Source organism: Coregonus clupeaformis, chromosome 17, assembly GCF_020615455.1.
Source record: "Coregonus clupeaformis isolate EN_2021a chromosome 17, ASM2061545v1, whole genome shotgun sequence".
NCBI classification, from domain to species: Eukaryota; Metazoa; Chordata; class Actinopteri; order Salmoniformes; family Salmonidae; genus Coregonus; species Coregonus clupeaformis.
Window position 1 is genome coordinate 8,144,438 of NC_059208.1, and position 27,632 is coordinate 8,172,069.

At 46.7% G+C, this 27,632-nt stretch overlaps 1 protein-coding gene across 6 annotated transcripts in view; it reads right to left on the reverse strand.

Moving 5' to 3' along the window:
* LOC121586539 (receptor-type tyrosine-protein phosphatase U) overlaps window positions 1–27,632 on the reverse strand; it is a 293,456-nt gene that overhangs the window by 75,610 nt on the left and 190,214 nt on the right. For all 6 annotated transcript variants that reach the window (XM_041903296.2, XM_041903293.2, XM_041903295.2 and 3 more), the window contains exons 5-11: window positions 26,105–26,220; window positions 14,188–14,359; window positions 12,730–12,908; window positions 12,407–12,521; window positions 8,655–8,975; window positions 7,076–7,185; window positions 4,787–4,988 (exon numbers count right to left, since the gene is read on the reverse strand). In XM_041903296.2, the coding sequence (XP_041759230.2) occupies window positions 4,787–4,988; window positions 7,076–7,185; window positions 8,655–8,975; window positions 12,407–12,521; window positions 12,730–12,908; window positions 14,188–14,359; window positions 26,105–26,220 (1,215 nt within the window). The remainder of the gene's footprint in view (window positions 1–4,786; window positions 4,989–7,075; window positions 7,186–8,654; window positions 8,976–12,406; window positions 12,522–12,729; window positions 12,909–14,187; window positions 14,360–26,104; window positions 26,221–27,632) is intronic.

Here is a 27,632-nt window from a genome sequence, read left to right on the forward strand (position 1 = left end):
GCTTTGCACACTCTTGGCATACTCTCAACCAGCTTCATGAGGTAATCACCTGGAATGCATTTAAATTATCAGGTGTGCCTTGTTAAAAGTTAATTTGTGGAATTTATTTCCTTCTTAATGCGTTTGAGCCAATCACATGTGTTGTGACAAGATAGGGGTGGTGTACAGAAGATAACCCTATTTGATAAAAGACCAAGTACATATTATGGCAAGAACAGCTCAAATACGCAAAGAGAAACAACAGTCCATCATTACTTTAAGGCATGAAAGTCAGTCAAGAATTTTTAAGTTTCTTCAAGTGCAGTCGCAAAAACAATCAAGCGCTATGATGAAACTGGCTCTCATGAGGACCGCCACAGGAAAGGAAGACCCAGAGTTACCTCTGCTGCAGAGGATAAATTCATTAGAGTTAACCGAACCTCAGATTGCAGCCCAAATAAATGCTTCACAGAGTTCAAGTAACAGACACATCTCAACATCAACCGTTCAGAGGAGACTGTGTGAATCAGGCCTTCATGGTGGAATTGCTGCAAAGAAACCACTACTAAAGGACACCAATAAGAAGAAGAGACTTGTTTGGGCCAAGAAACACGAGCAATGGACATTAGACCGGTGACAATTTGTCTTTTGGTCTGGAGTCCAAATTGGAGATTTTTGGTTCCAACCACCGTATCTTTGTGAGACGCGGTGTTGGTGAACGGTTTATCTCCGCATGTGTAGTTCCCACGTAAAGCATGGAGGAGGAGGTGTTATGGTGTGGGGGTGATTTGCTGGTGACACTCTGTGATTTAACCAGCATGGCTACCGCAGCATTCTGCAGCGATACAACATCCCATCTGGTTTGGGCTTAGTGGGACTATCATTTTTTTTTCAACAGGACAATGACCCAACACACCTCAAGGCTGTGTAAGGGCTATTTTACCAAGAAGAAGAGTGATGGAGTACTGCATCAGATGACCTGGCCTCCACAATCTCCCGACCTCAACCCAATTGAGATGGTTTGGGATGAGTCGGACAGCAGAGTGAAAGAAAAGCAGCCAACAAGTGGGAACTCCTTCAAGACTGTTGGAAAATCATTCCAGGTGAAGCTGGTTGAGAGAATGCCAAGAGTGTGCAAAGCTGCCATCAAGGCAAAGGGTGGCTCTTTGAAGAATCTCAAATATAAAATATATTTTGATTTGTTTAACACTTTTTTGGTTACTACATGATTCCATATGTGTTATTTCAGAGTTTTGATATCTTCACTATTATTCTTCAATGTAGAAAATAGTAAAAATAAAGAAAAACCCTTGAATGAGTAGGTGTCCAAACTTTTGACTGGTACTGTACATATATACATACTGTATGCTATAGTAGAAACGACAAAATGATATACAGAAAAAAAGGCACTTACTTTGATAGGAAAGCACACATGTCCAAAGTTATTATTTGTAAGGAAAATAACAAGGAAGACAATGCGAGCGCCAGACAGAAAATGTGCCAATTCGTGCAAGACTGTGCAAATGTCTGCATACTTGATCTGCGGAAACATTGGTGAAGTGTTTGGGCTCTCCTTGAAGAGAGAAGTTTGTCCAGCTCAGTAAAGCCTCACTGAAATGGCTACTTCTATGTGAATAATGAGGCTGAACACACCTCAATTCAAACTGTTGTTAGAAAATACAACTTGTTAGAAAGTAATTTGAAATTGACAAGTTGAAACGTAGCCTATAGATAATTAGCAGGCAGTGCGTGTTAACTGTCCTTTTGCGTAACAATCACATTTTGGAATAGTGAGTGCATTCTGACATCACGTGCATAAAACAACTCACGATGAGGCGACCGTTAGAGATATTTGGAACTCAAGTGTGAAAAGGTTAAGAGGGCATGGTAGAGGGCATGACAAATCAGATCATGAGTCCATTCTGGTCCTCACTTCCTATAGACAGAAACTCAAACAGAAAGCACCTGTGCTAAGGTCTATTCAACGCTGGTCGGACCAATCGGAATCCATGCTTCAAGATTGTTTTGATCACGTGGACTGGGATATGTTCCGAGTTGCCTCTGAGAATAACGGTGACTGAGTTCATCAGGAAGTGTATAGGAGATGTTGTTCCCACTGTGACTATTAAAACCTACCCAAATCAAAAACCGTGGATAGATGGCAGCATTAGCGCAAAACTGAAAGCGAGAACCACCACATTTAACCACAGCAAGGTGACTGGGAATATGGTCAAATACAAACAGTGCAGTTATGCCCGCTGTAAGGCAATCAAACAGGCAAAACGTTAGTACAGAGACAAAGTGGAGTCGCAATTCAACGGCTCAGACACGAGACGTATGTGGCATGGACTCCAGACAATCACGGATAACAAAGGGAAAACCAGCCATGTCGCGGACACCGACGTCTTGCTCCCGGACAAGCTAAACACCTTCTTCGCCCGCTTTGAGGATGACAGAGTGCCACTGAGGACTGAGGGCTCTCGTTCTCCGTGGCCGATGTAAGACATTTAAGCGCGTTAACCCTTCCAAGGCTGCCGGCCCAGACGGCATCCCTAGCCGCATCCTCATCACATGAGCAGACCAGCTGGCTGGAGTGTTTACGGACATATTCAATCTCTCCTTATCCCAGTCTGCTGTCCCCAATTGCTTCAAGATGTCCACCATTGTTCCTGTACCCAAGAAAGCAAAGGTAAATGAACTAAATTACTATCGCCCCATAGCACTCACTTCTGTCATCATGAAGTGCTTTGAGAGGCTAGTTAAGGATCATATCACCTCCACCTTACCTGACAAGCCTAGACCCACTTACATTTGCATACCGCCCCAATAGATCCACAGACGATGCAATCGCATTCACACTGCACACTGCCCTATCCCATCTGGACAAGAGGAATACCTATGTAAGAAAGTTGTTCATTGACTACAGCTCAGCATTCAACACCATAGTACCCTCCAAGCTCATCATTAAGCTCGGGGCCCTTGGTCTGAACCCCACCCTGTGCAACTGGGTCCTGGACTTCCTGACGGGCTGCCCCCCAGGTGGTGAAGATAGGAAACAACATCTCAGCTACGCTGATCCTCAACACAGGGGCACCACAAGGATGCGTGGTCCTGTACTCCCTGTTCACCCATGACTGCGTGGCCACGCATGCCTCCAACTCAATCATCAAGTTTGCAGACGACACAACAGTAGTAGACCTGATTACCAACAATGACGAGACAGCCTACAGGGAGGAGGTGAGGGCCCTGGCGGAGTGGTGCCAGGAATATAACCTCTCCTTCAACGTCAACAAAATGAAGGAGCTGATCATGGACTTCAGGAGACAGCAGAGGGAGCACGCCCCCATCCACATCAACGGGACCACAGTGGAGAAGGTGAAAAGTACACATCACTGACAATCTGAAATGGTCCACCCACACAGACAGTGTGGTGAAGAAGGCACAATAGCACCTCTTCAACCTCAGGAGGCTGAAGAAATATGGTTTGGCCCCTAAGACCCTCACAAACTTTTACAGATGCACAATTGAGAGCATCCTGTCGGGCTGTATCACCGTCTGGTACGGCAATTGCACCGCCCGCAACCGCAGGGCTCTCCAGAGGGTGGTGCGCTCTGCCCAACGCATCACCTGGGACACACTGCCTGCCCTCCAGGACCCCTACAGCACCCGATGTCACAGGAAGGAAATAAACCACCCGAGCCACTGCCTGTTCACCCCGCTATCATCCAGACGGCAAGGTAAGTACAGGTGATCAAAGCTGGGACAGAGAGACTGAAAAACAGCTTCCATCTCAAAGCCATCAGACTGTTAAATAGCCATCACTAACCGGCCTACACCAAGTACCCTGCACTGAACTTAGTCACTGTCACTAGCCGGCTACCACCCTATATACATAGACATGGAATCACTGGTCACTTTAATAATGGAACACTGGTCACTTTAATAATGTTTACATACTGTTTTACTCATTTAATCTGTATATACTGTATTCAAGTCAATGCCACTCCAACATTGCTCATCCTAATATTGATATATCTCTTAATTCCATTCCTTTACTTTTAGATTGTGTGTATTGTTGTGAATTGTTAGATACTACTTTACTGTTGGAGCTAGGAACACAAGCATTTTGCTACACCGGCAATAACATCTACTAAATATGTGTATGCGACCAATACATTTTGATTTGATTTGATTTAAACCAGTATGAAAATAAGTATGGGATACTTTGCAAGCTTGGTGTGTGGGAGAAGGGAACTTATTTTCTTTGAACAGGACCCAGGAACCATATTATGTATGCTATCCTGATGCAGTGAAAAAGAGTGAAAAATAATCAACAAATTAAGTAAGCTTTAAGCAAAATCTTTGTGTTGACCTAGCACATTTTTGCTTACACAGAATCTGGTCACCAGTCTCAGTCCTATCTCTCAGGACAGAACAAGGAACAAGTGATCAAGTCAAACCCTTCTAGTCTACCCCCAGTCCCAGTCCCCAGGCCCAGCCTCAGCCTCAGCCCCCAGCCCAGCCCAGCCCCGAACATCAACCCCCAGCCTCAGCCACCATTTCAGCCCCTAGCCTCAGTCCCCAGTCTCAGCCCCCAGCCCCCAGCCTCAGCCCACAGCCTCAGCCCCCAGCCTCAGCCCCCAGCCTCAGCCCTCAGCCCCCAGCCTCAGCCCCAGCCCCCAGCCTCAGCCCACAGCCTCAGCCCCCAGCCTCAGCCCCCAGCCCCCAGCCTCAGCCCACAGCCTCAGCCCCCAGCCTCAGCCCCCAGCCTCAGGCGTCGATCAGCGCTCATGCCACACACCCTCACCGGAGATGTTGGTGGTGATCTCAGTGAGGGCGGTCTGTCCGAAGCCTTTGGTGGTGCGAGCTCTAACAGACACCAGGTAGGTGGTGCCGGGGTGTAGGCCAGAGAACATGTGGTATGTCTCGTTCCTCAGCTTGGAGACAGTACGGCGAGGGCCCGGTACGTTGATACCCGGGTCGGATGACTCAATGCCCTGGTAACTGATCTGGAGACCGGGAACAAAACACAGACAAATAGGATCACAATGCTGTGTTGTAAGACTATTGCTGTTATAACAGATTTAGGAACAGGGAACAAAACACAAACCATAGAATCACAATGAGTAGTCCCTGGTGACAAATTGTGAACATAAATTAATCAAGGCGAGATTTGATTCTGCTTCCTGAGATCATACAATAGGTGTTGTTATTGTTGTCGGAGGAGGAGAGAGATGTTTTCCTGTGGGTTGTTTTAATGTTGGGAGTCAAGCAGAGATTCGACAAATAAGGTGTTACTGTGCCTCTGACTGTGCCTGTGCCTGCCTGCCTGCCGTGCACTCCCACCCACAGTGACTCCACCACGCAGCCCAAAATGAGATCATTCCTGTTGTCATCGTGTGTTACTGAAGGAAGCACTCAGAACGTCTCCTCTGTCACCACAGACAACTAACAGACACCCCAATCATTTCTGCTGCTGTTCTTTTCTGCTTCACTCTCTCCTTTTCTTTCTCGGAGATCCTGTTTGCAGTGCCTCTCTCTTCTCTCTCTTCTATCGTTCCTCTCACCTCTCTTCTCTTTATTCTTTCCCTCTCTCTCTCTCCTCCCCCTCTCTCTTCTCTCTCTCTTCTCTCTCCTCTCACCAGGCAGCTCTGACACGTTCCTGTTTCTCATTCTCCTCTCTCCTTATTCAACCATCTAGTCTCACTCCTCCATCCCTCCACTCTTTCACACTCTGCCTAAATTCATCTTCATCTTCTCACTATTCCTACAGCATCTTTCGCTTTCCTGTCTCCATATCTTCTGTCTCTTTTCCATTTCACCTTCAATATCTATTCCAACAGCTTCTTCCCTCCCTTTCCCTCATTCCATCATTCTATCTATCAGTATCTCTCCATCTCACTATTTACATGTCCCTTCCTTTTCAACACACTCTCTCCCTCTGTCAGAGCAGACTCCTCAGGCCCAGACCTGTCTCTGTCTGGACACCTATCATTCATTCAGCTGTGTCACCGCAGCCTGCCTGACTGCCGGATAGAAAGACAGACACACGCCAGACTACCAGGCAGACCTATTGCATCCATAGCTTCATCTAGGTTTTTGAAGATTAGTTACAGTTCTCTAGCGAAATATTGGCAGAAAACAGTAATCTCTGTATGCTCTAAGAGTTGGCTACAGAGGTCTGTGGCGGGTGATACACGTACATCAATAATTTGCCCCCATGTGAAAGCGTCTCTTAGGCAAATAAATAATTATACTGCTTGTCGCTATATAATTGCAGGGCTGCAGTCAGAGGCTCTGCTAGCCTCATTAGCATAGGAACACATACAGAGGCCTGAACTATGGAGAGAGAGAGAGAGAGAGAGAGAGAGAGAGAGAGAGAGAGAGAGAGAGAGAGAGAGAGAGAGAGAGAGAGAGAGAGAGAGAGAGAGAGAGAGAGAGAGAGAGAGAGAGAGAGAGAGAGAGAGAGAGAGAGAGAGAGAGAGAGAGAGAGAGAGAGAGAGAGAGAGAGAGAGAGAGAGAGAGAGAGAGAGAGAGAGAGAGAGAGAGAGAGAGAGAGAAAAGGAAGAGAGGATACATTCCCTATTAATGACTATGGTACATGTATACTGTACTGCATGTGAAGGCAACTAGATTCAGCCGCAGGCCTATTTTTGTCGAAGCGGAGGGTCGGGGGACCGGAACATAATTTATAATAATTAGTACACTGCAAATTGACCACAACTAAGCCCAAAAAGAGATTGTATTTGAAAATAACAATCATTTCATACCTTGATTATATTGAGACACAATCACGTCTCTTATTTTATTTGTGGGAATACTTTTTGAACAGAATTCCTAAATTAAACAATTATTTTGCTGAATTCCTGGTGATGAGTATCTTTTTACCCCCCTCCCCAAAAAAACAACACAACAACACACTGGTCTGTGTCAGGCTGAAGGAAATTAGAGACAGATAGAGATCAATCTCAGTAAAATAAGCAAAAATGATTAATCTGGAAAAAAAATAGAAAGATAGAGATCAAGATTGAGCTCGAGATAGATATGTGATCGCAAAAAGGTAGACAGACCGGAAAGTTGAGGGCATGTTCCATACCTCATACTGTGTGATGACCCCATTGGGCTCCACAGGCTCCTCCCACTTCAGAAAGATCAAATCGTCCAATGGGGTGAAAGTCAGTGACTCTGGGGCGATGCCACCAGGAACTGGAAAAGAAAACATGACATAAACATTCTGAGAGAACCCGCAGATGATTGAATAGGGGATCCTATAGGAAGGAAGTGATAAAGGATATCCGGTTTCCAGCCCTAAAGACAGGCAAACCGATTTAAGGACCAGAAGATTTGATGAGTGTGTGCCTGGGTGCAAGCCTGAGACACGGTCTCAGAGCCAGACAGACAGTCAGACAGGAACGGGGGCAGGTCCCTCAGGGTGAAGTGTGATTGGTTGTGTGTACATCTGTGTCTGATTGAAAGACTCTGCTGCTACAGTTCATGCAGGTTTCGACAACTTACAATCTCCTCTGACTGTCTGTCTGGCTCTGAGACCGTGTCTCAGGCGGGTAGAGTCTAGAGTACTGCCTTGTGGCTGACAGTTAAACCTGCTCTATCCCCTCTCTCTCTCCACAACAGCCCTGAGAGGAGCAGAGGACAACAGCAACAGTGTAATGGCAGGGCCTAACAGGGAAATTGGCATCCAAACAAGAAACCCAAATGGGTCTGAGACTTTGTCTGAGACAGGGACTCTTGTTTTGACATGGGGATTACAAGCAGTCAATGGATCTAATAGGTACCTGAAAAATCAGGGCATTTGGTGTTATTTACAAGGCAGTGCATATGTTGAAGACACGGTTGATTGGTTAGTGACAGAGTTGGGAAAGTTCAACAAGCCCTAGAGATGACGAATGGCTTGTGGTTGTCTGGGACACATGAACTCTGGGTTGAATCTGTGCATGCGTATGCATGTATTTGTGTGTGCGAAAAACTACAGAGAGGTAATTGTATTAGGTCTCCCTGTAGTCTTTTTGATTATTTTCTCTTGCCCAAAGAGATCTCTGGGAAGGTGAGATAGTTGAGAGTCTCTCTCTCTGCTTGCTTACTTCAAGTTCTGCTGTTCAACTGACTATGAAATGTATAACATTATACAGCAGAATCACATTGTCATCAAACACAAATGGGAGGACCTTGCAATTTGGAAATTTCAAAAATCAACCAATTTCACACAATGTATTGTAATCTTACCTCTCTTTTTTTATTTTACCCAGTAAGTTGACTGACAACGCATTTTCATTTGCAGCAATGACCTGGGGAATAGTTACAAGGGAGAGGAGGGGGGATGAATGAGCCAATTGGAAGCTGGGGATGATTAGGTGGCCATGATGGTATGAGGACCAGATTGGGAATTTAGCTAGGACACCAGGGTTAACACCCCTACTCTTACGATATGGGCCATGGGATCTTTAGTGACCACAGAGAGTCAGGACACCAGTTTAACATCCCATCCGAAAGACGGCACCCTACACAGAGCAATGGCTCCAATCACTGCCCTCGGGCATTGAGATATTGGTTATATACATGGTTATGTAGGTTAGTCACTGCATTGACCACTACTGGGTCCAACACTCTCTGGGTTTCATATAAACGACAATGCATGCTGGGTAATAGAGTCCACTCACTGTCCTCCTCGGTCTGAAAGGTGACCTCTCTGTTCTCCTTCTTGCCTTCTGGGTTTTCCAGCGCCAGCCGGACGTAGACGGAGCGGAACGGGGGCAGGTCCCTCAGGGTGAAGTGTGATTGGTTCCTCTCCACGGAGAGACACTCCCTCACTGTGGCGTTGTTCCCTGCGCTGCCCCCTGCAGGCGTGGAGTAGCGGTAGCAGAGAGAGACAGAGTAGGTGTGGCAGCGCGTCAGGTTGTAGCCCAGAGGTTCCCACTGTAAGGCTAGTTGACGAGGCTGGATCTCTGTGGCTGTGAGGCCTCGCAACGCACGCATCGGCTCTGATGGAGAGAGGGGAGAGGGAGATGGAGGAAGCGAGGGGTGGGTGAGAGAGAGCAAGAGAGAGAGAGAGAGAGAGAGAGAGAGAGAGAGAGAGAGAGAGAGAGAGAGAGAGAGAGAGAGAGAGAGAGAGAGAGAGATAGAGAGAGAGCGAGAGAGAGAGATAGAGATAGAGAGATAGAGAGAGATTGAGAGAGAGAGAGAGAGAGAGAATGAGAGAGAGAGAGAGAGAGAGAGAGAGAGAGAGAGAGAGAGAGAGAGAGAGAGAGAGATAGAGATAGAGATAGAGATAGAGATAGAGATAGAGAGAGATAGAGATAGAGATAGAGATAGAGATAGAGAGAGAGAGAGAGAGAGATATATATATATATATATATATATATATATATAGAGAGAGAGAGAGAGAGAGAGAGAGAGTTAGAGAGAGAGAGAGAGAGAGAGAGATTGAGAGAGAGAGAGAGAGAGAGAGAGAGAGAGAGAGAGAGAGAGAAAGAAAGAAAGAAAGAAAGACAGTGTGAGATGGAGTGATGAATCAAAATAGAAAGATAAGGAGAAAGAGACAGATGGTTAGTTCCGATATTTACTTCACAAACTCACCACAGGAAGCTGTTTAAAGATAAAAAAATACAAACACCCTGGAGAGAGAGAAAAGGAGGGAGGAGGAGGGGGCGATGTACAACAAGAACACATTTTTTATATCATTTCACTCATCCCTAAATGTTTACAGACTGCTCAGCTCCAGGACCAAAGGCGATGCCCTTTGCGCTGAGATGATGTGATATGGAACTAGCTAATTACTGATGGCATTTGTGAGACTGGGGTGATGGATCCCTGTGTCCCTGTCATGATGATGTCCAACAGGACCATATCAGGCCTGCCAGACTGCAGCCACAGAGGCTGCTAAGGTAGGGTTGGTGTCTGTCAACTTATTCCCTCTAATAGTGCACTACTTCCTCATGGGCCCTGATCAAAAGTAGTGCACTAAATGCCATTTAGGATGCAGATTATGCAGACTAGAACCCCATTAGGAAAGCTACTATATGAAAGCATGGCTCATCATTAGATTAAACACTCTACCACCCACCCAGGCTGTCTTCCCTGTCTCTGTCTGTCTGTCCAGCAGCATGCCACCCTGCAGACAAACAAACCCCACAGCAGCCAACAGACGTCCAGGCCCACAGACTCACACTGATGAGACTAATCAAAGGGAAAAGCCAGTGGCGGGAGAGAGATGAGGATGGATGGAGGGGCAGATGGGGTGGAGGGGTATGTCAGACTGGCTGTCAGCCCCCCTCTGGGCTCTGCTGGCTCCAGCTCATCTCCTATCCTCCTCTTGTCTTAAACCATGGTGTCAGTGAGCTAAAAGAGAGGACACCTTCTCACCAGGGGTCAACTGTTGCTATGAACACAATCAGCCTGGCTGTCCTCCGGCCTACAGGTCACATGCTGTTACGAACACAATTACAGCCTCAGGAGGGAGAGGAATGAGGGATGGAGGAGAGGTCTGGTAGTGCCAGTTGGACCAATCATTGAGTCACTGCCATGGGTTAAGGGGGGTTAAAGCCTCTGACGTTTATAGAAAGAAGCTGGGTAATACACATCTATGCCTCAGGGGGGAAAGATGGCGGGAGGGAGGGAACGGTCTAGTCGCGTCATGTTAGAAAATAAATCAGCCCATGTTTCCAATTTTCCCATTGTGTCTCCCCAAAAGACCATAGAATGATAACAGAAGTAGCCAGAGATGTAGTACTCTTCCTTGTTCTCCTGCAATGAGTGAGGTAAACTGGCGACGTCTGACATACACTGAGACTTATTTTATTCCCTCTTATTCTAATATCGTACGGACGTTAGTATTCCAATACTAGTGTGAGTATTCATTTTTGCTAGCTAGCTTCTCTAGGCCACTCCAGTCAAGATAGGCACTGTTATATGGGATAATAAAGAACATTGTGGCTGCTACAAGTTAGGTATTCTTGGCTGTAGACGAGTAGCGTCTCTCTCTCTGCCTCCGTCTGCTCCTATCCTACCGGAAACTCCACAGCTGCAGCAATAGCGCACCAGCCTCTCCCCTCACACAGCATTCATCTGGTTAAAAAGGTAATCCGACAAAATTACATAATACTATTCAAATAGTGAAATTATTTCCAACCCCCATCCCTATACTACATCAGTTAAAACTTGAGAGGGATTAATCAAAAGCCTTCTCTCCGGGGACATAGGTGTAGAAAAAAAAAAAAAAAAACTTTCTGAGCTGGACAGGGAGAGGGGATATGAGACAGATTGATCTACAGCATGACTGTCAAACATACGGCCATCGGGCCAGATCCAGCCCACGAGGGGGTCCAATCCGGCCCGCGGATGGGGAAACAAACTCAATATACTTTTGATGACTAAAACCAAATCGAACTGTGTAGAAATGATAAAGGACCTATATTCATAGTTTCTTGGCTATCTAGCTTGCTAATAATCACTGTGCACAGTCAATGGACCTACATTCATACAGTTTCTTAACTGTCCTGCTCACTAATAATCACTAGACAGTCAGGGAGCATCGAACATTACAAACACGATGGATAGAGGACTAATTTGGGCAAATTTTTACGGCAAGGAAATATAACCAATATTCAATGTGCCCTCTGGACCTCGTTGAAGTCTGAATGCGACCCCCGGGGCAAAATTAGTTAGACTCGACACCCCTGATCTAGAGTGTGTAGTGTCACAGGGGCTCTCTCTGCTCTCTCCCCAGAGATTGAGGCTCACATCTGGGCAAGAGGAGCAGACAGGAGGTGGGTGGCTGGAGCCTTGTGACAGGAGGGATCAGAGACTATGATAGATGACACAACGTCATGTCGGTCTACCTGACTCTACAGGGAGCTGTTTCATAAAGATGAGCACTGAGCGCCGGGGAGGGTAAGTGCAGATAAGTGTGTGTGTGTGTGTGTGTGTGTGTGTGTGTGTGTGTGTGTGTGTGTGTGTGTGTGTGTGTGTGTGTGTGTGTGTGTGTGTGTGTGTGTGTGTGTGTGTGTGTGTGTGTGTGTGTGTGTGCATGAGGGGGAGTGTATTGCCTGTGAGAAAGCTGCAGGTTCTTCACTCTACCATATAATTAAATCAATACACATCATTTAAGTGTACCTGTCCATGCATACACACCAGCTTCTAAAGAGGTACCTACGTACATATCAGCCACTGAGCACTATAATCCACACACACATCCTCTCAACCGGTGGACAGCAGTCCATTAGAGTATGTGTTTGAATGTTGTTGTCCTGTTATGGAGGATGTTATTATATGTGATCTCTCAATGCCGTTCCAGAAGGGATAAACAAAGTCGAAGGAATGGAATAAAAAGGAGTAGAGTAGACTAGAGTAGAACAGAATAGAATAGAACAAAATCTAGGTTTGGGTTTAGACCCGTTCAGCCCTCCTAACTCACCTGCACACTTGGTCCTGCTGACCAGGGGGGGTCCAGGCGCCCCTGTCCCTCCCTCCCCTGGCCGGGTCAGTAAAACACTGATACGGTACTCTGTGTCCGGCTCCAGATGCCACACCTTACAATAGAATAGAGTATAAACATGTTTTTTATATTTAGCAAAGACATGAATAGCATTTAGGAAATGTTCATTCAACATTTATGTTTTTTTTTACTGTAACAGCAAAGTAATTCTGAGTTATTTAATAACAACTGTTTTTAAGAACCTGTAAAAATGCTGAACGACAAATGAACTTCCACGCGTACACACACACACGCACACAAACCTTATAGGTGAGCGAGCCCACACCGTGCGTCTCCGACCATGGTGATTGGCTGGCCCGGTACTCGATCTCGCGGCGGATCACGGGGCCATCCCCCACAATGGAGTTGGTGTTGAGCTGAATGATCAGGTAGGTGGGGCCAGCCCGGAGCAGCTGGGGGGGAGCGATGGGGGTGGGGGGCACTGCCAGGGTGAAGGAAGGGGGATAGGGGAGAGTACAGTGTTTTACAGAGGAGTTGTGAGTGACTAAGTGAGTGCATGCAGGGGTGTAGTGGAGGGTTAAACAAAAGTAAAAGCCTTTTACACATGATATGATGATGATGTCATTTACAGTAGTAGACCCTTTTATCTAACACAGTGTACAGTTAACAAGATAACTGACACAATGCTATATAGTAGCACTGTCTACATACAGTCTGTCAACTCCTCATTTCTAACGATATATAATGATAGAAAAACAAATCTATGTAATCCGGCTCATTATAAAAACATCTTCAGTTGCTGTCAAATGAACAGAGATACAAATGAAATCCAGTGATCCATAGTTGTATGGTTGTTTACCAGTGAGACTACAGTACATCATCACTTTATTCATTTTTACAGAAAGCAAAAAAAAGACGTCAGAAATTCCACAAAATAAGCAATAACTCTCTTCTCTCGCAAAGAAAAGGCAAGTCAAGGTTTTTTTTTTATGTTTCATGCTTTTCTTGTTTTATAATTTCCCTAGCTTTTTTTCTGCTCGGCTAGAGCATTGACTCACACAATCTTTTTAATCATTTTCAGATTGTGATTTCTGAGAGGCACTTGAAGGGAAGGGACACACACACACACACACACACACACACACATTACAGCAGCATGTAGAGAGAAAAACACTGTTTACACAGAGTATGCAACATATGTACATAGGTGAAAGATCGTTTCCACGTGTTTCCACAATAGAAAGTAGAAGAGAGAAGATATGAAAGAGGTTTTGCTAGTTCAGAACATATTTCCGATGTGTGTGTGCATTTTAACATTTTATGTGTGTGTGTCCCCATGTGATTGACTAAGTGTGCCAGTGCTTGTGTGCATGTCTCACATTAGGAGAAGCTGTTAGAAGTGGTTGTGTGAGGAAGGAGGTAGGACATATGGAGGAGGGCGTTTAGAGATCCCAGAATGGTATCTAGGTGTCATGGTGGGTTGGAGGTGTCATAGAGGAGGTGGTGTGTGGTGCAGAGTGCTACAGGACTTACTTCAATCAAAACCATGTGTGTGTGTGTGTGTGTGTGTGTGTGTGTGTGTGTGTGTGTGTGTGTGTGTGTGTGTGTGTGTGTGTGTGTGTGTGTGTGTGTGTGTGTGTAAACAAAGACATAACATCGTCAATAGCCAGACAGGTTTCCATTGTGTACCAGACACATATTTACCATACTATGTTGTACACACTAAATAAACATGACTATTCGGACTGGCATTACTATACCTCTGACAATGAGCTCGGCGAAGTTAGACACGGCAGCTCCGCGGGTGGACTCTGTGATGCAGCGATATAGGTCCTGCTCCCCTCTCTCAGCCTCCACCTGGAAGGTGGCCATGAGACGCTTGTGGCTCAGACGCTGGATAAAGGACGCCGCCACAACCACACCGTTACGACGCTAGTGTGAGAAAGAGAGAGAGAGAGAGAGAGAAAGAGAGAGAGAGAGAGAGAGAGAGAGAGAGAGAGAGAGAGAGAGAGAAAGAGAGAGAGAGAGGGGAGGGGAGGGGAGGGGAGGAGGGGATGGGAGGGAGGGGAGGGAGGGGAGGGGAGGGGAGGGGAGGGAGGGAGGGAGAGAGTCACGCTAACTGACCCATACACAGGTGATCATGTTTACCATTGTAGCCACCACCTCTGTCACTGCCACCAAAAACACCCACAACACACAGTCACATAGAGAGAGAGAGTAAGGTCACCCTAACTAACCTACACAGACAGTTATGTTTATTATAATGTACACTACCGGTCAAAAGTTTTAGAACACCTACTCACCCCCACACCATAACACCTCCTCCTCCATGCTTTACGGTGGGAAATACACATGCGGAGATCATCGGTTGGAACCAAAAATCTCCAATTTGGACCAAAGGATAGATTCTCACTGGTCTAATGTCCCTTGCTTGTGTTTCTTGGCCCAAGCAAGTCTGTTCTTCTTATTGGTGTCCTTTAGTTGTGGTTTCTTTGCAGCAATTCGACCATGAAGGCCTGATTCATGCAGTCTCCTCTGAACAGTTGATGTTTAGATGTGAAACATTAATTTGGGCTGCAATTTCTGAGGCTGGTGACTGTAATGAACTTATCCTCTGCAGCAGAAGTAACTCTGGGTCTTCCATTCCTGTGGCAGTCCTCATGAGATGCAGTTTCATCATAGCGCTTGATGGTTTTTGTGACTGCACTTGAAGAAACGTTCAAAGTTCTTGAATTGACTGACCTTGCCATTATATGGACTTGGTCTTTTACCAAATATAGCTTTCTTCTGTATACCCCCTGTACCTTGTCACAGCACAACTGATTGGCTCAAATATATTAAGGAAAGAAATTCCACAAATTAACTTTTAAGAAGGCACACCTGTTAATTGAAAGGCATTCCAGGTGACTACCTCATGAAGCTGGTTGAGAGAATGCCAAGAATGTGCAAAGCTGTCATCAAGGCAAACGGTGGCTATTTGAAGAATATCAAATATGAAATATATTTTGATTTCTTTAACAATTTTTTGGTTACTACATGATTCCATATGTGTTATTTCAGAGTTTTGATGTCTTCACTATTATTCTACAATGTAGAACATTTTAAAAATAAAGAAAAACCCTTGAATGAGTAGGTGTTCTAAAACTTTTGACCGGTAGTGTATGTGTGGCCATGAGATATAGCCCTAAATAATGGGATTGTGAGTGGGAAGGAAGGAGAGAGCCAGGGAGAAAATGAGGGAGAGCTGAAGTACCGTTGGAGGTGGAGATAATAAATACATTATACAGTTGATGTCGGAAGTTTACATACACTTAGGTTGGAGTCATTAAAACTCGTTTTTCAACCACTCCACACATTTCTTGTTAACAAACTATAGTTTCGGCAAGTCGGTTAGGATCTACTTTGTGCATGACACAAGTAATTTTTCCAACAATTGTTTACAGACAGATTATTTCATTATAATTCACTGTATCACAATTCCAGTGGGTCAGCAGTTTACATACAGTAAGTTGACTGTGCCTTTAAACAGCTTGGGAAATTCCAGATGTAATGGCTTTAGAAGCTTCTGATATGATGTCAATTATTCTACAATGTAGAACATAATTGACATCATTTGAGTCAATTGGAGGTGTATCTGTGGATGTATCTCAAGGCCTACCTTCAAACTCAGTGCCTCTTTGCTTGACATCATGGGAAAATCAAAAGAAATCAGCCAAGACCTCTGAAAAAAAATTGTAGACCTCCACAAGTCTGGTTCATCATTGGGAGCAATTTCAAACGCCTGAAAGTACCACGTTCATCTGTACAAACAATAGTACGCAAGTATAAACACCATGGGACCACGCAGCCGTCATACTGTTCAGGAAGGAGACGTGTTCTGTCTCCTAGAGATGAACGTACTTTGGTGTGAAAAGCGCAAATCAATCCCAGAACAACAGCAAAGGACCTTGTGAAGATGCTGGAGGAAACAGGTACAAAATTATCTATATCCACAGTAAAACGAGTACTATATCGACATAACCAGAAAGGCCACTCAGCAAGGAAGAAGCCACTGCTCCAAAACCGCCATAAAAAAGCCAGGCTATGATTTGCAACTGCACATGGGGACAAAGATCGTACTTTTTGGAGAAATGTCCTTTGGTCTGATGAAACAAAAATTGAACTGTTTGGCCATAATGACCATCGTTATGCTTGGAGGAAAAAGTGGGTAGCTTGCAAGCCGAAGAACACCATCCCAACCGTGAAGCACGGGGGTGGCAACATCATGCTGTGGGGGTGCTTTGCTGCAGGAGGGATTGGTGCACTTCACAAAATAGATGTCATCATGAGGAAGGAAAATTATGTGAATATATTGAAGCAACATCTCAAGACATCAGTCAGGAAGTTAAAGCTTGGTCGCAAATGGGTCTTCCAAATGGACAATGACCCCAAGCATACTTCCAAAGTTGTGGCAAAATGGCTTAAGGACAACAAAGTCAAGGTATTTGTCACGACTTCCGCCGAGGCTGCCTCCCCTCCTTGTTCGGGCAGGCTTCGGCGTTCGTCGTCACCGGCTTACTAGCCACTGCCGCTCCATATATCATAATTCCATTTGTCTTGTCTTGTCAGTTACACACACACCTGGTTCATATCCCCTCATTAGTCCGTGTATTAGTGTTCCCTCTGCCCCCTTGTCCTTGTGGGTGATTGTTTTATGTGAGTTGAGTGTAGCTCGGTGGAGCTACTCGCACCTTGTATTTCCGGGGTAGATTATTCCCCTGTGCCTGTATTCTTTGGAGTTACCCGTACCTTGTATTGCCGGAGTAGATTGCGCCTGACTCCTTCTAATCACATTCATCACAGAATCACCCACCCGCTATGGAGTCAGCGGGAGAGGAGCGCATGCCTGGAGTCGTGTCACGGGTCAAGGAGCATTCCACGATGCTGGCCAGCTTGGGGGAAGCTGGAGAGGAGAGAATCCGATCTGTCGAGACCAGCTGGCCAACCGGATCAAGCCAACCACACCCCAGCACCCGGAGGGATCCAGATATCCCGACCACGGGAGTTCGACGGGACGGCGGCCAAGGATTCCTCCTCTAACTGGAGCTCTACTTCTCCAGCATCAGGCCGGCCCCATCGGAGCGGGAGAAGGTGTCCGTCCTCATTTCCTGCCTCTCAGGGAAAGCCCTGGAGTGGGCCAACGTGGTTTGGAACGAAGGAGGAGCCGCGTTGGAGAACTACGGGGAATTCGCTCGCCTCTTTCGGGCTGTCTTCGATCACCCACCCGAAGGTCGAGAGGCGGGCGAGCGGCTGGTCCACCTGAGGCAGGGGACGAGGACCGTGCAGGACTTCGCTTTGGAGTTTCGGACACTTGCAGCGGGGTCCCGGTGGAACGAGCGGGCCCTGATCGACCATTTCCGGTGCCATCTGCGGGAGGACGTCCGACGGGAGCTAGCCTGCCGGGACACCATGTTGTCCTTCACGCAACTGGTGGACATGGCCATCCGTTTGGACAACCTTCCCGCAGCCAGAGGACGTCCTTGAAGGGGATTGCCCGTTCCCACCCCGGCCGACTCGGATCCCAAGGTGATGGAGCTGGTTGGAGCCGCCGTCCGAGAGAGCGGAGGACGACAGCGACAGTGTCACTCGGGTGGCACGAAGGGAAAGTACACCACACGTGGTCGTCAACACTCTTTTGGGTCTGGAGGCGGCAGGCAGGGCACTCTCGCATCACCTCAGGTATCGGACACCCACACTCGTTCAGAGCCCTCTGCTGCACACTGTACCCTACCCATCTACTTTCCCGATCACATGGTAGTTCCCCAGTGTAAGGCGCTAGTCAATTCAGGCACAGCTGGGAACTTTATGGACAGGGCATTCTCATGCCGTCTAGGCATTTCATTGGTTCCCCTATCCATTCCACTCCCCATCAGAGCACTTGATAGTCGACCATTAGGGTCCGGGTTTGTTTAGGAAGTTACTGCACCAGTCACCATGATTACCCAGGGGACTCATTGTGAGCAGATTTGATTATTGAGTCTCCTGCTTTCCCTGTGGTATTAGGGATCCCTTGGTAGCACTCCACAACCCCACCTTCTCATGGTCGCAGAGGGTTCTCATGGGGTGGTCGCAAGAGTGTCAGGGTAGGTGTCTAGGTGTTTCCGTTGGTGCAACCACGGTGGAAAGTCCAGACAGTACCTCCACCGTACGCATTCCCCCTGAATACCTCGATTTGGGGCACGCGTTCTCAAAAACGCAGGCTACCAAGTTACCACCTCATTGGCCGGGGGATTGCGCGATAAACCTCCGGGTAGACGCTGTACCTCCCAGGAGTCATGTGTACCCCCTGTCGCAAGCTGAAACGGAGGCTATGGAAACATCCGTCACCGAGTCCCTGTGCCAGGGGTATATACATCCCTCCACTTCACCAGCCTCCTCAAGTTTCTTCTTTGTGAAGAAGAAAGACGGCGGTCTGCTCCCTTGCATTTATTATCGACCACTGAACAAGGAGACAATGAGATTTAGTTATCCTCTCCCCCTCATTCCTTCAGTGATTGAGTCAATGCATGGGGTGCGCTTCTTTCCAAATTAGATCTCAGGAGTGTGTACAGCCTGGTGGGTATCCGAGAGGGGGATGAGTGGAAGACAGCATTCAGCACAACTACGGGGCATTATGAATACCTGGTGATGCCCTACGGTTTGATGAATGCTCCATCTGTCTTCCAGTCCTTTGTGAATGAGGTGTTTCGGGACATGCTTGGTCACGGTGTAGTGGTCTACATCGATGACATCCTGGTGTATTCCGCTACGCGCACCGAGCATGTGTCCCTGGTTCGCAAAGTGCTGGCCCGACTGTTGGAAAATGACCTCTAGGCCAAGGCAGAGAAGTGTATGTTTTTCCATTAGTCCGTCTCCTTCTTTGGATACCGCATTACCAACTCAGGTGTGAAGATGGAGGGAGATCGCATTTCAGCCGTGCGTAATTGGCCAACTCCAACCACGGTTAAGGAGGTGCAGCGCTTCCTTGGCCTCGCCAACTACTATCAGAGGTTTATCCGGGGCTTTGGCAAGGTCGCAGCTCCCATTACAGCCCTGTTGAAGGGTGGGCCGTCCCGGCTCCGCTGGTCTGCTGAGGCTGACCTGTTCACCTCAGCCCCGGTACTGGCCCACCCCGATCCATCACTACCGCTCGTAGTGGAGGTGGATGTGTCCGAGGTAGGGATAGGCGCTGTCCTGTCTCAACGCTCGGGCACGCCACCCAAGCTCCGCCCCTGTGCCTTCTTCTCTAAGAAGCTCAGCCCGGCGGAGCAGAACTACGACGTTGGTGATCGGGAGCTATTGGCTGTTGTCCGAGCCTTGACTGTGTGGAGGCATTGGCTCAAAGGGGCGAAACACCCTTTCCTCATCTGGACGGACCACCGTAACCTGGAGTACATTCGGGCAGCGAGGAGGCTGAATCCTCACCAGGCCAGGTGGGCCCTATTCTTTACCCGGTTCGATTTTACTCTGTCATACATCCCGGGTATGAAGAATGTGAAGGCAGACGCATTGTCATGGCTGTATGACACAGAGTAGAGGCCCAGAGACAACACCCCCATACTCCCGGCCTCCTGCATTGTGGCGCCGGTAGTATGGGCGATGGACGCGGATATAGAGCAGGCATTACGCTAAGATCCATCTCCACCTCAGTGTCCAGCTGGGCTGCGGTACGTGCCTGCTCTTATCCGTGATCGTCTGATCTACTGGGCACACTCGTCACCCTCCTCTGGTCACCCAGGTATCGGTCGTACAGTGCGCTGCCTGACTAGTAGTGGTGGCCTACCTTGGCTAAGGACATGAGGGTGTATGTCTCCTACTGCTCAGTGTGTTCCCAGTGTAAGCACCTAGGCACCTCCCAGCGGGTAAGTTACAACCTTTACCAGTTCCACAACAACCATGGTCTCACCTAAGTGTTGATTTCCTGACTGATCTTCCCCTCTCCCAAGGTAACACCACCATCCTGGTCGTTGTGGACCGCTTTTCCAAGGCCTGCCACCTCCTTCCTCTGCCTGGTCTCCCCATGGGTCTGCAAACTGCGGAGGCCCTGTTTACACACATCTTCCGGCACTACGGGGTACCAGAGGATATAGTGTCTGACCAAGGTCCCCAGTTCACATCCAAGGTCTGGAAGGCATTCATGGAACGTCTGGGGGTCTTGGTCAGCCTGACCTCTTGGTTCCACCCCAAGTCTAATGGGCAGGTGGAACGGGTAAATCAGGATGTGGGTAGGTTCCTGTGGTCCTACTTCCAGGACCGGCCAGGGGGAGTGGTCGGTGTTCTTGCCATGGGCAGAATATGCCCAGAACTCTCTCCGCCACTCCTCTACTAACCTAACGCCATTCCAATGTGTTTTAGGTTACCAACCGGTTCTGGCACCGTGGCACCAGAGCCAGACCGAGGCTCCTGCGGTGGATGACTGGTTTCGGTGCACAGGGGAGACGTGGGACGCTGCCCACGTTCACCTCCAACGCGCCGTGCGTCGTCAGAAGGCCAACGCTGACCGGTCTTCGTACCGGGGCTCTCGACCCAGAATCTGCCCCTACGCCTGCCCTGCCGGAAGCTGAGCCCGCGGTTTGTGGGGCCGTTCAAAGTCCTGAGAAGAATCAATGAGGTCACCTATAGGTTATTAATTCCCCCTGTGTCTCTCCTCAGGCCGGTGGTGGCTGGTCCGCTCCAGGAGTCTGAGGTGCGGGAGGTCCCTCCACCTCCTCTGGACATCGAGGGGGCCCCGGCGTACTCTCTCTGTTGCATCCTGGATTCGAGGCATCGGGTGGGGGGCCTTCAGTACCTCGTGGAGTGGGAGGGGTACGGTCCGGAGGAACAGTGCTGGGTCCCGGTGAGGGATATTCTCGATCCCTCCCTGTTCCAGGATTTCCACCGTGTCCTCCTGGCTGTCGTCCCTGAGGCCGGGGTCGGTGCGCTGCTGGAGCTGCGCGTCAAGGGGGGGTCACGACTTCTGCCGAGGCTGCCTCTCCTCCTTGTTCGAGCAGGCTTTGGTGTTCATCGTCACCGGCTTACTAGCCACTGCCGCTCCATATATCATCATTCCATTTGTCTTGTCTTGTCAATTACACACACACCTGGTTCATATCCCCTCATTAGTCTGTGTATAAGTGTTCCCTCTGCCCCCTTGTCCTTGTGGGTGATTGTTTTATGTGAGTTGAGTGTAGCTTGGTGGAGCTACTCGCACCTTGTATTGCCGGGGTAGATTATTCCCCTGTGCCTGTATTTTTTGGAGCTACCCGTACCTTGTATTGCCGGGGTAGATTGTTCCCCTGTGCCTGTATTTTCTTGTCGCTATCCAGCGCAACTGTGTTGACGGAATAAACTCTGTATTCTGTGATTTACCCTCCTGCGCCTGACTCCTTCTAATCACACTCATCACAGTATTGGAGTGGCCATCACAAGGCCCTGACCTCAATCCTATAGAAAATGTGTTGGCAGAACTGCAAAAGCGTGTGCGAGCAAGGAGGCCTAGAAACCTGACTCAGTTACACCAGCTCTGTCAGGAGGAATGGGCCAAAATTCACCCAACTTATTGTGGGAAGCTTGTGGAAGGCTACCCGAAATGTTTGACCCAAGTTAAACAATTTAAAGGCAATGACACCAAATACTTATTGAGCGTATGTAAACTTCTGACCCACTGGGAATGTGATGAAAGAAATAAAAGCTAAAATAAATAATTCTCTCTATTATTATTCTGACATTTCATATTCTTAAAATAAAGTGGTGATCCTAACTGACCTAAAACAGGGAATTTTTAATAGGATTAAATGTCAGGAATTGTGAAAAACTGAGTTTAAATGTATTTGGCTAAGGTGTATGTAAACTTCCGACTTCAAATGTATATGTTACAGCTAACATGTCACGGTGAGGTTGCATGGCGGGCTGCTGACAGAGCTGCCACACTCATACATGCACGCACGCAGACAACCCGTAGTTATATGTGATCGCTCGAGGCACATGAGCGCTCGGATCATCGAGGGGGACAGGAAATCACAACCTGTCACCTGTCACACACACACACACACACAAAGCGTTACGTTTTTCCAGGTGTAGAAGGCTATATGCTGCTCTGCTCTCAGAATAATGTAGGCAGGATGTTATTTAAGATAGCCCCTGTCGAAGTGGCGTTGTGAATTGGAGTTGTGAATTGGTTTTTCAGGGGGGGAGGGGGGGAGCAGGAAACGTTTGCTTAAAAGTAAGAAACTGGTAATGGGAGCAACAGCATAAATGTATAGATTATTGCCTCAGTGTCAATGTTAGTGGTTGTGAAAAGTATTTTCTGAATTATTGGGTTATTCATTTCCATAAGCCAATAGCTTGTTGGATCACATTTTCATAACCGTAGGTTATTGTATGCACAGACACAGGTGTATGTGTGTGTGTGTGTGTGTGTGTGTGTGTGTGTGCAGTTGTGTGTGTGTGTGTGTGTACGTGTATGTGTGATTCTTCAGTTAGGGGAAGAGAGAGGGAGAGAAGGAAGACAGACAGGTTTAAGACTGTATGTTTAATTTGTATGACAAGCTGTAGGATTGTCTGTTTGTTTTGACTGAATGAATGTACATTGAGATGTGATTTCATTAATTCAGTCAAAACAAACAGACAATCCTACAGCTTGTCATACAAATTAAACATACAGTATTAAACCTGTCTGTCTTCCTTCTCTCCCTCTGTCTTCCCCTAACTCCCATATCATACCATAATTATGAGTTTCCGTGGTAATTAATTAATTCAGGATTCCAACTGAACACAAACAAATGTTGACATTGTCTAAAGATCTAAACAGAATCAGAAACAGAACAAGTAAAACTCTCTGATAGAAAGACAAAAGAAGGAAATAAAGCAATTACTGTTGAGGAGAGTAAGAGAGAGAAACACGCGCATGCACACACACACATACACACACACACACACACACACACACACACACACACACACACACACACACACACACAATTACAGTTGAGGGGAGAAAAACAGACAAACATTGTGTTAAGAATGAAACAGTACACAGCTAATAGATGAACAGAAGACAATAAAGGGTTGGGGAAAAATCTTGTTTTTCCCTGCTGTTTCCAATACTTTTCCCCTTCACCTTTTTTAACCTTACTGAGTAAAGTGGGTTAGAGTCAGAGCAACATTGGAATCTGGTTTGAACTGGGAGACAATGTATGGCTCAGTTCACCATATGTGTATTGTGTGCAACATGTGTTCAATCCAATATGGGTGATATGAGTCATAATGCTGTCATGCATCCTTGTAGAAGAGATGCATTTCAACCAGTGGTGGCTCATCCATTAGGGCGTTAGGGGCAGTGCCCCACTTGTTATTGGTAAAAATAAAACATTTTGAGGGGGGGATTTTTCTCCAAAATATACAATACCAGTAAAAAGTTTGGACACACCTACAGTCGTGGTCAAACGTTTTGAGAATGACACAAGTATTGGTCTTCACAAAGTTCGCTGATTCAGTGTTATGAGATACACTCTTGGCATTCTCTCATCCAGCTTCATGAGGTAGTCACCTGGAATGCATTTCAATTAACAGGTGTGCCTTCTTAAAAGTTAATTTGTGTAATTTCTTTCCTTCTTAATGCATTTGAGCCAATCAGTTGTGTTGTGACAAGGTAAAAGGGGGGGTATACAGAAGATAGCCCTATTTCCATATGTGTTATTTCATAGTTTTGATGTCTTCACTATTATTCTACAATGTAAAAATATAGAAAAACCCTTGAATGAGTAGGTGTGTCCAAACTTTTGACTGGTAGTGTATAATTCAAGAATTATGTTTAAAATGTCCATAAAAGTATGGTTAATTTGTGTACATTTTACTGTTCAAAATGATATTGTTCAAAGCAAGCTGTTCAGTTAACTACTGCTCTGCCATCAGTAGCTCCGTGTGTTCAGCCTGCCGCCCAGGCTTGGATTGTATTGCCAGCTATTACATTGCTTGCTATTGGGGGCGACTGCAGCAATGAGATTGCAGGATTTCATCACATGATTTTCACACCACAAAGTAAATGGAACACCCTGGGGTGCTGAATTGCACAGGTCTTCTGGGTCTGCTCCATCAGGTACTAAACAGATAGCGCTAAAGAGCAAATTGCAATGAACTTGCAAATAAATATTAATGAGGGTCATTGGGAGCCTGGGACCTGAACCAGACATCCACTAGGGATACACTAGCTAAAACCTTCTCACGGATAGGTAGGACCGAAAAAACATTTGCAACACTGCCATTAGGTGCTAGCTAGTGGATGCTAGCTACCGGCAAGCTGCTTGTTGTGTTTACCCTGTGCTTGTGTCACCAATGCACTCAGGAGCTGGCTGCACACTGCTCGTTCTAAAAATATTACTTTTTGTAATCAAAACAGTGGCAGCATGTGCAGCAGTGGTGATTGTTTTTACATGCAAAAGTGAAATAGGTGTATCTGACCCCCCCCCCCACCAAACAGTGTGTGTGTGTGTGTGTGTGTGTGTGTGTGTGTGTGTGTGTGTGTGTGTGTGTGTGTGTGTGTGTGTGTGTGTGTGTATGTGTGTGTGTGTGTGTGTGTGTGTGTGTGTGGGCTTGGTTGTGCATGTGATACTGTGTGTGTATGTCTGTATCAGGATTAAAATTGTAGGTTTTTGAACTCTTGAAAGAGCAGAGGCTCTGGATACAAAATACTTCAATACAAAAGAAAGAAAGAGAGGAGAGGAGATGGAAAGAAAACAGAGGAAAGCGTCTCCTTCCCTCTTTCCCTCCTTCCCTCCTTCCCTCCTTCCCTCATCTAACTTTTAAATGGCACTTAGCTTCAAGTATGCAGAGAGAGAGTGGAGGCTTTCAGACCGAGGTTTCAGATAACTAATATTAGCTCAAATTCATGCAGCAGAAATGTAAACCATTTTGAGTTATGAGAGATTACTTAATGGAGGAATATGAGTAACTATCAGCTAGCAAATCAAAAGGTCACACAAACAGCTGATGCCATTAGTTAGTAATAGTAGTTAGTTATAGCTAGTCTGTATGCAGGGACTTGGCACTCTGTGTTTGATGATGTCATACTGCTGGGTCTATCTTTAATTTACTGAAGCACTCGTGTATATATATCAGACCTCATAAAAATAATAGTGCACTTCTATGCATTTATAAAGCTGAAATCCTTAATGGTGAAACAGCCACGTCCATTTGCGATATTCCAACAACAAATAAGTAACTGTAAACAACATTGCACGCGTGATAGAATAGCAGCATATGTACTGCAAATGTTTTTCCCACGCTGCGCAACGCTCCCCACTCTGCTTCGTCAACAAAACAAAAACAATAACAACAGCCGTGGGGCGGACAGTGGCGCTGTTTCCCCTGATGAGGATTCCATCTTTAAGCCCGAAGAAGTGCAAGGGACTTGGGCCCCAGGGCAATCAGTCTGTCTGTACTCTCTCCGCCATCAGTCTGTACTCTCTCCTACAGCAGTCTGTACTCTATCCTACAGCAGTCTGTACTCTCTCCTACAGCAGTCTGTACTCTATCCTACAGCAGTCTGTACTCTCTCCTACAGCAGTCTGTACTCTCTCCTCCATCAGTCTGTACTCTCTCCTCCAGCATGAACGTCTCTGTTTTTGTGGTCTTGTCGGTGGTCACGCCAGCAAGCACACACACACACTCCTCCATCCTTACCTCCAGTAGGAAGGGTTCTGTCTCTGTAGTTTTGCCCGTGGCGACACACTGGAAGGTGGCATTCTGCCCTGCATTGACCTCCACATCCCCCAGCCGAGAGAAGTGGGGAACCTTGTCTGTAGAGAGAGAGAGAGAGAGAGAGAGAGAGAGAGAGAGAGAGAGAGAGAAAGAGAGAGAGAGAGAGAGAGAGAGAGAGAGAGATCCTCTGTGATACTGATGCACTGACAGTTCATTATTATCATATGAATACACACGCATGCATTAGGAACACATTCAACACATACACACACACACACACACAGAGAGAGAGGACGAGAACATCAGTGCAGCACAGCTTTCCCAGCCATGCCTGTGGGCTGTGACTTCACGAAGACAGGCTGCTCAACCAAACATAGTTTCTCCTCTCAGAGTTCTACAGTATGTGAGAAGACTTTCTCTCCCTGTGCACAGACATCAGTAGGCCTGCAGTGCAACTGTAAGCATTACTCTTATGGAAGTACACTTATAAGAACAGCTATACATGTTTCCTTTCAGACAGTTGAGTTTTGTTTGACTATGAGCGCAATACACTCTACACTGAGAATAATGTGACGTGGCCCTGGTGGTGCCTCAGAGAGTACAGAGACGGACTGGTGAACAGATGAAACCCTGTCATAAAAACACACACTCGGGAGTGTATCCAGTGAAGACTCTTCCTTATCTTCTACTTATTTATCCAGCTCAAAGCCACTGGGTGTGTGTACAGTGTGTTCTGTCACTCAGTGGTAAGCAACCAGATACTTTTCCCCTTCACTTTTACTAGCTTTAGCTACTTTATTAGTTGTATTCAACATGGGACATAGTGAACGTGAATCAACGTTGATATAAATGTGCCAGAATTAGCAACTGCATAAGGTTAGTTTACACCTGTTGTCCCTGGGCAGGTGGGGAATGACTTTAAAATAACAGCACAACTGAGAGTATTTGACGGTCCTTTCTTATCCTGCACAGAAAAGTGAGAGGACGATAGGAAGAGAGGAAAAGCGAGTGAGGAAAATAGGAAAACATGAAGAGAGGAAGAGAAGAGGAGAGGAAGAGAGAGACATCTGTCCAGCTGTCCTCCGTACACCTGACACTCCTATCATGAGTCTCCATGGAAACAGACATCTGCCCACCTCTCTCATTTCTCTTCTCCTCTCTTCTCCTTTATTTCTCTCCAATAAGCGCATCGAGGGACAAGCTGTTGCTAAATTGATTTATGCACGTAGTCGGTAGTCTTTCAGAAAACACACACACACACGCTAGCTAGTTCAGTCTCTTGGTATGCAGGCCACATTATGCAAGTCACATTTTTATATCCAAACGAGCTTCAATTTGACAGAGATTTCGTTGGACTGTAACACGTGTTTGGAATAATGATAGTGACTCAGGAGAAAATAACAGAAATGTCAAGCATGTTGGAATGTGAATATAAGAGAGACTCGATTTGTATCTCCTGCGGGCCAAAATAGTTATTTCTGCTGCCGTAGGGGGCGTCGTGCCAGCTTGG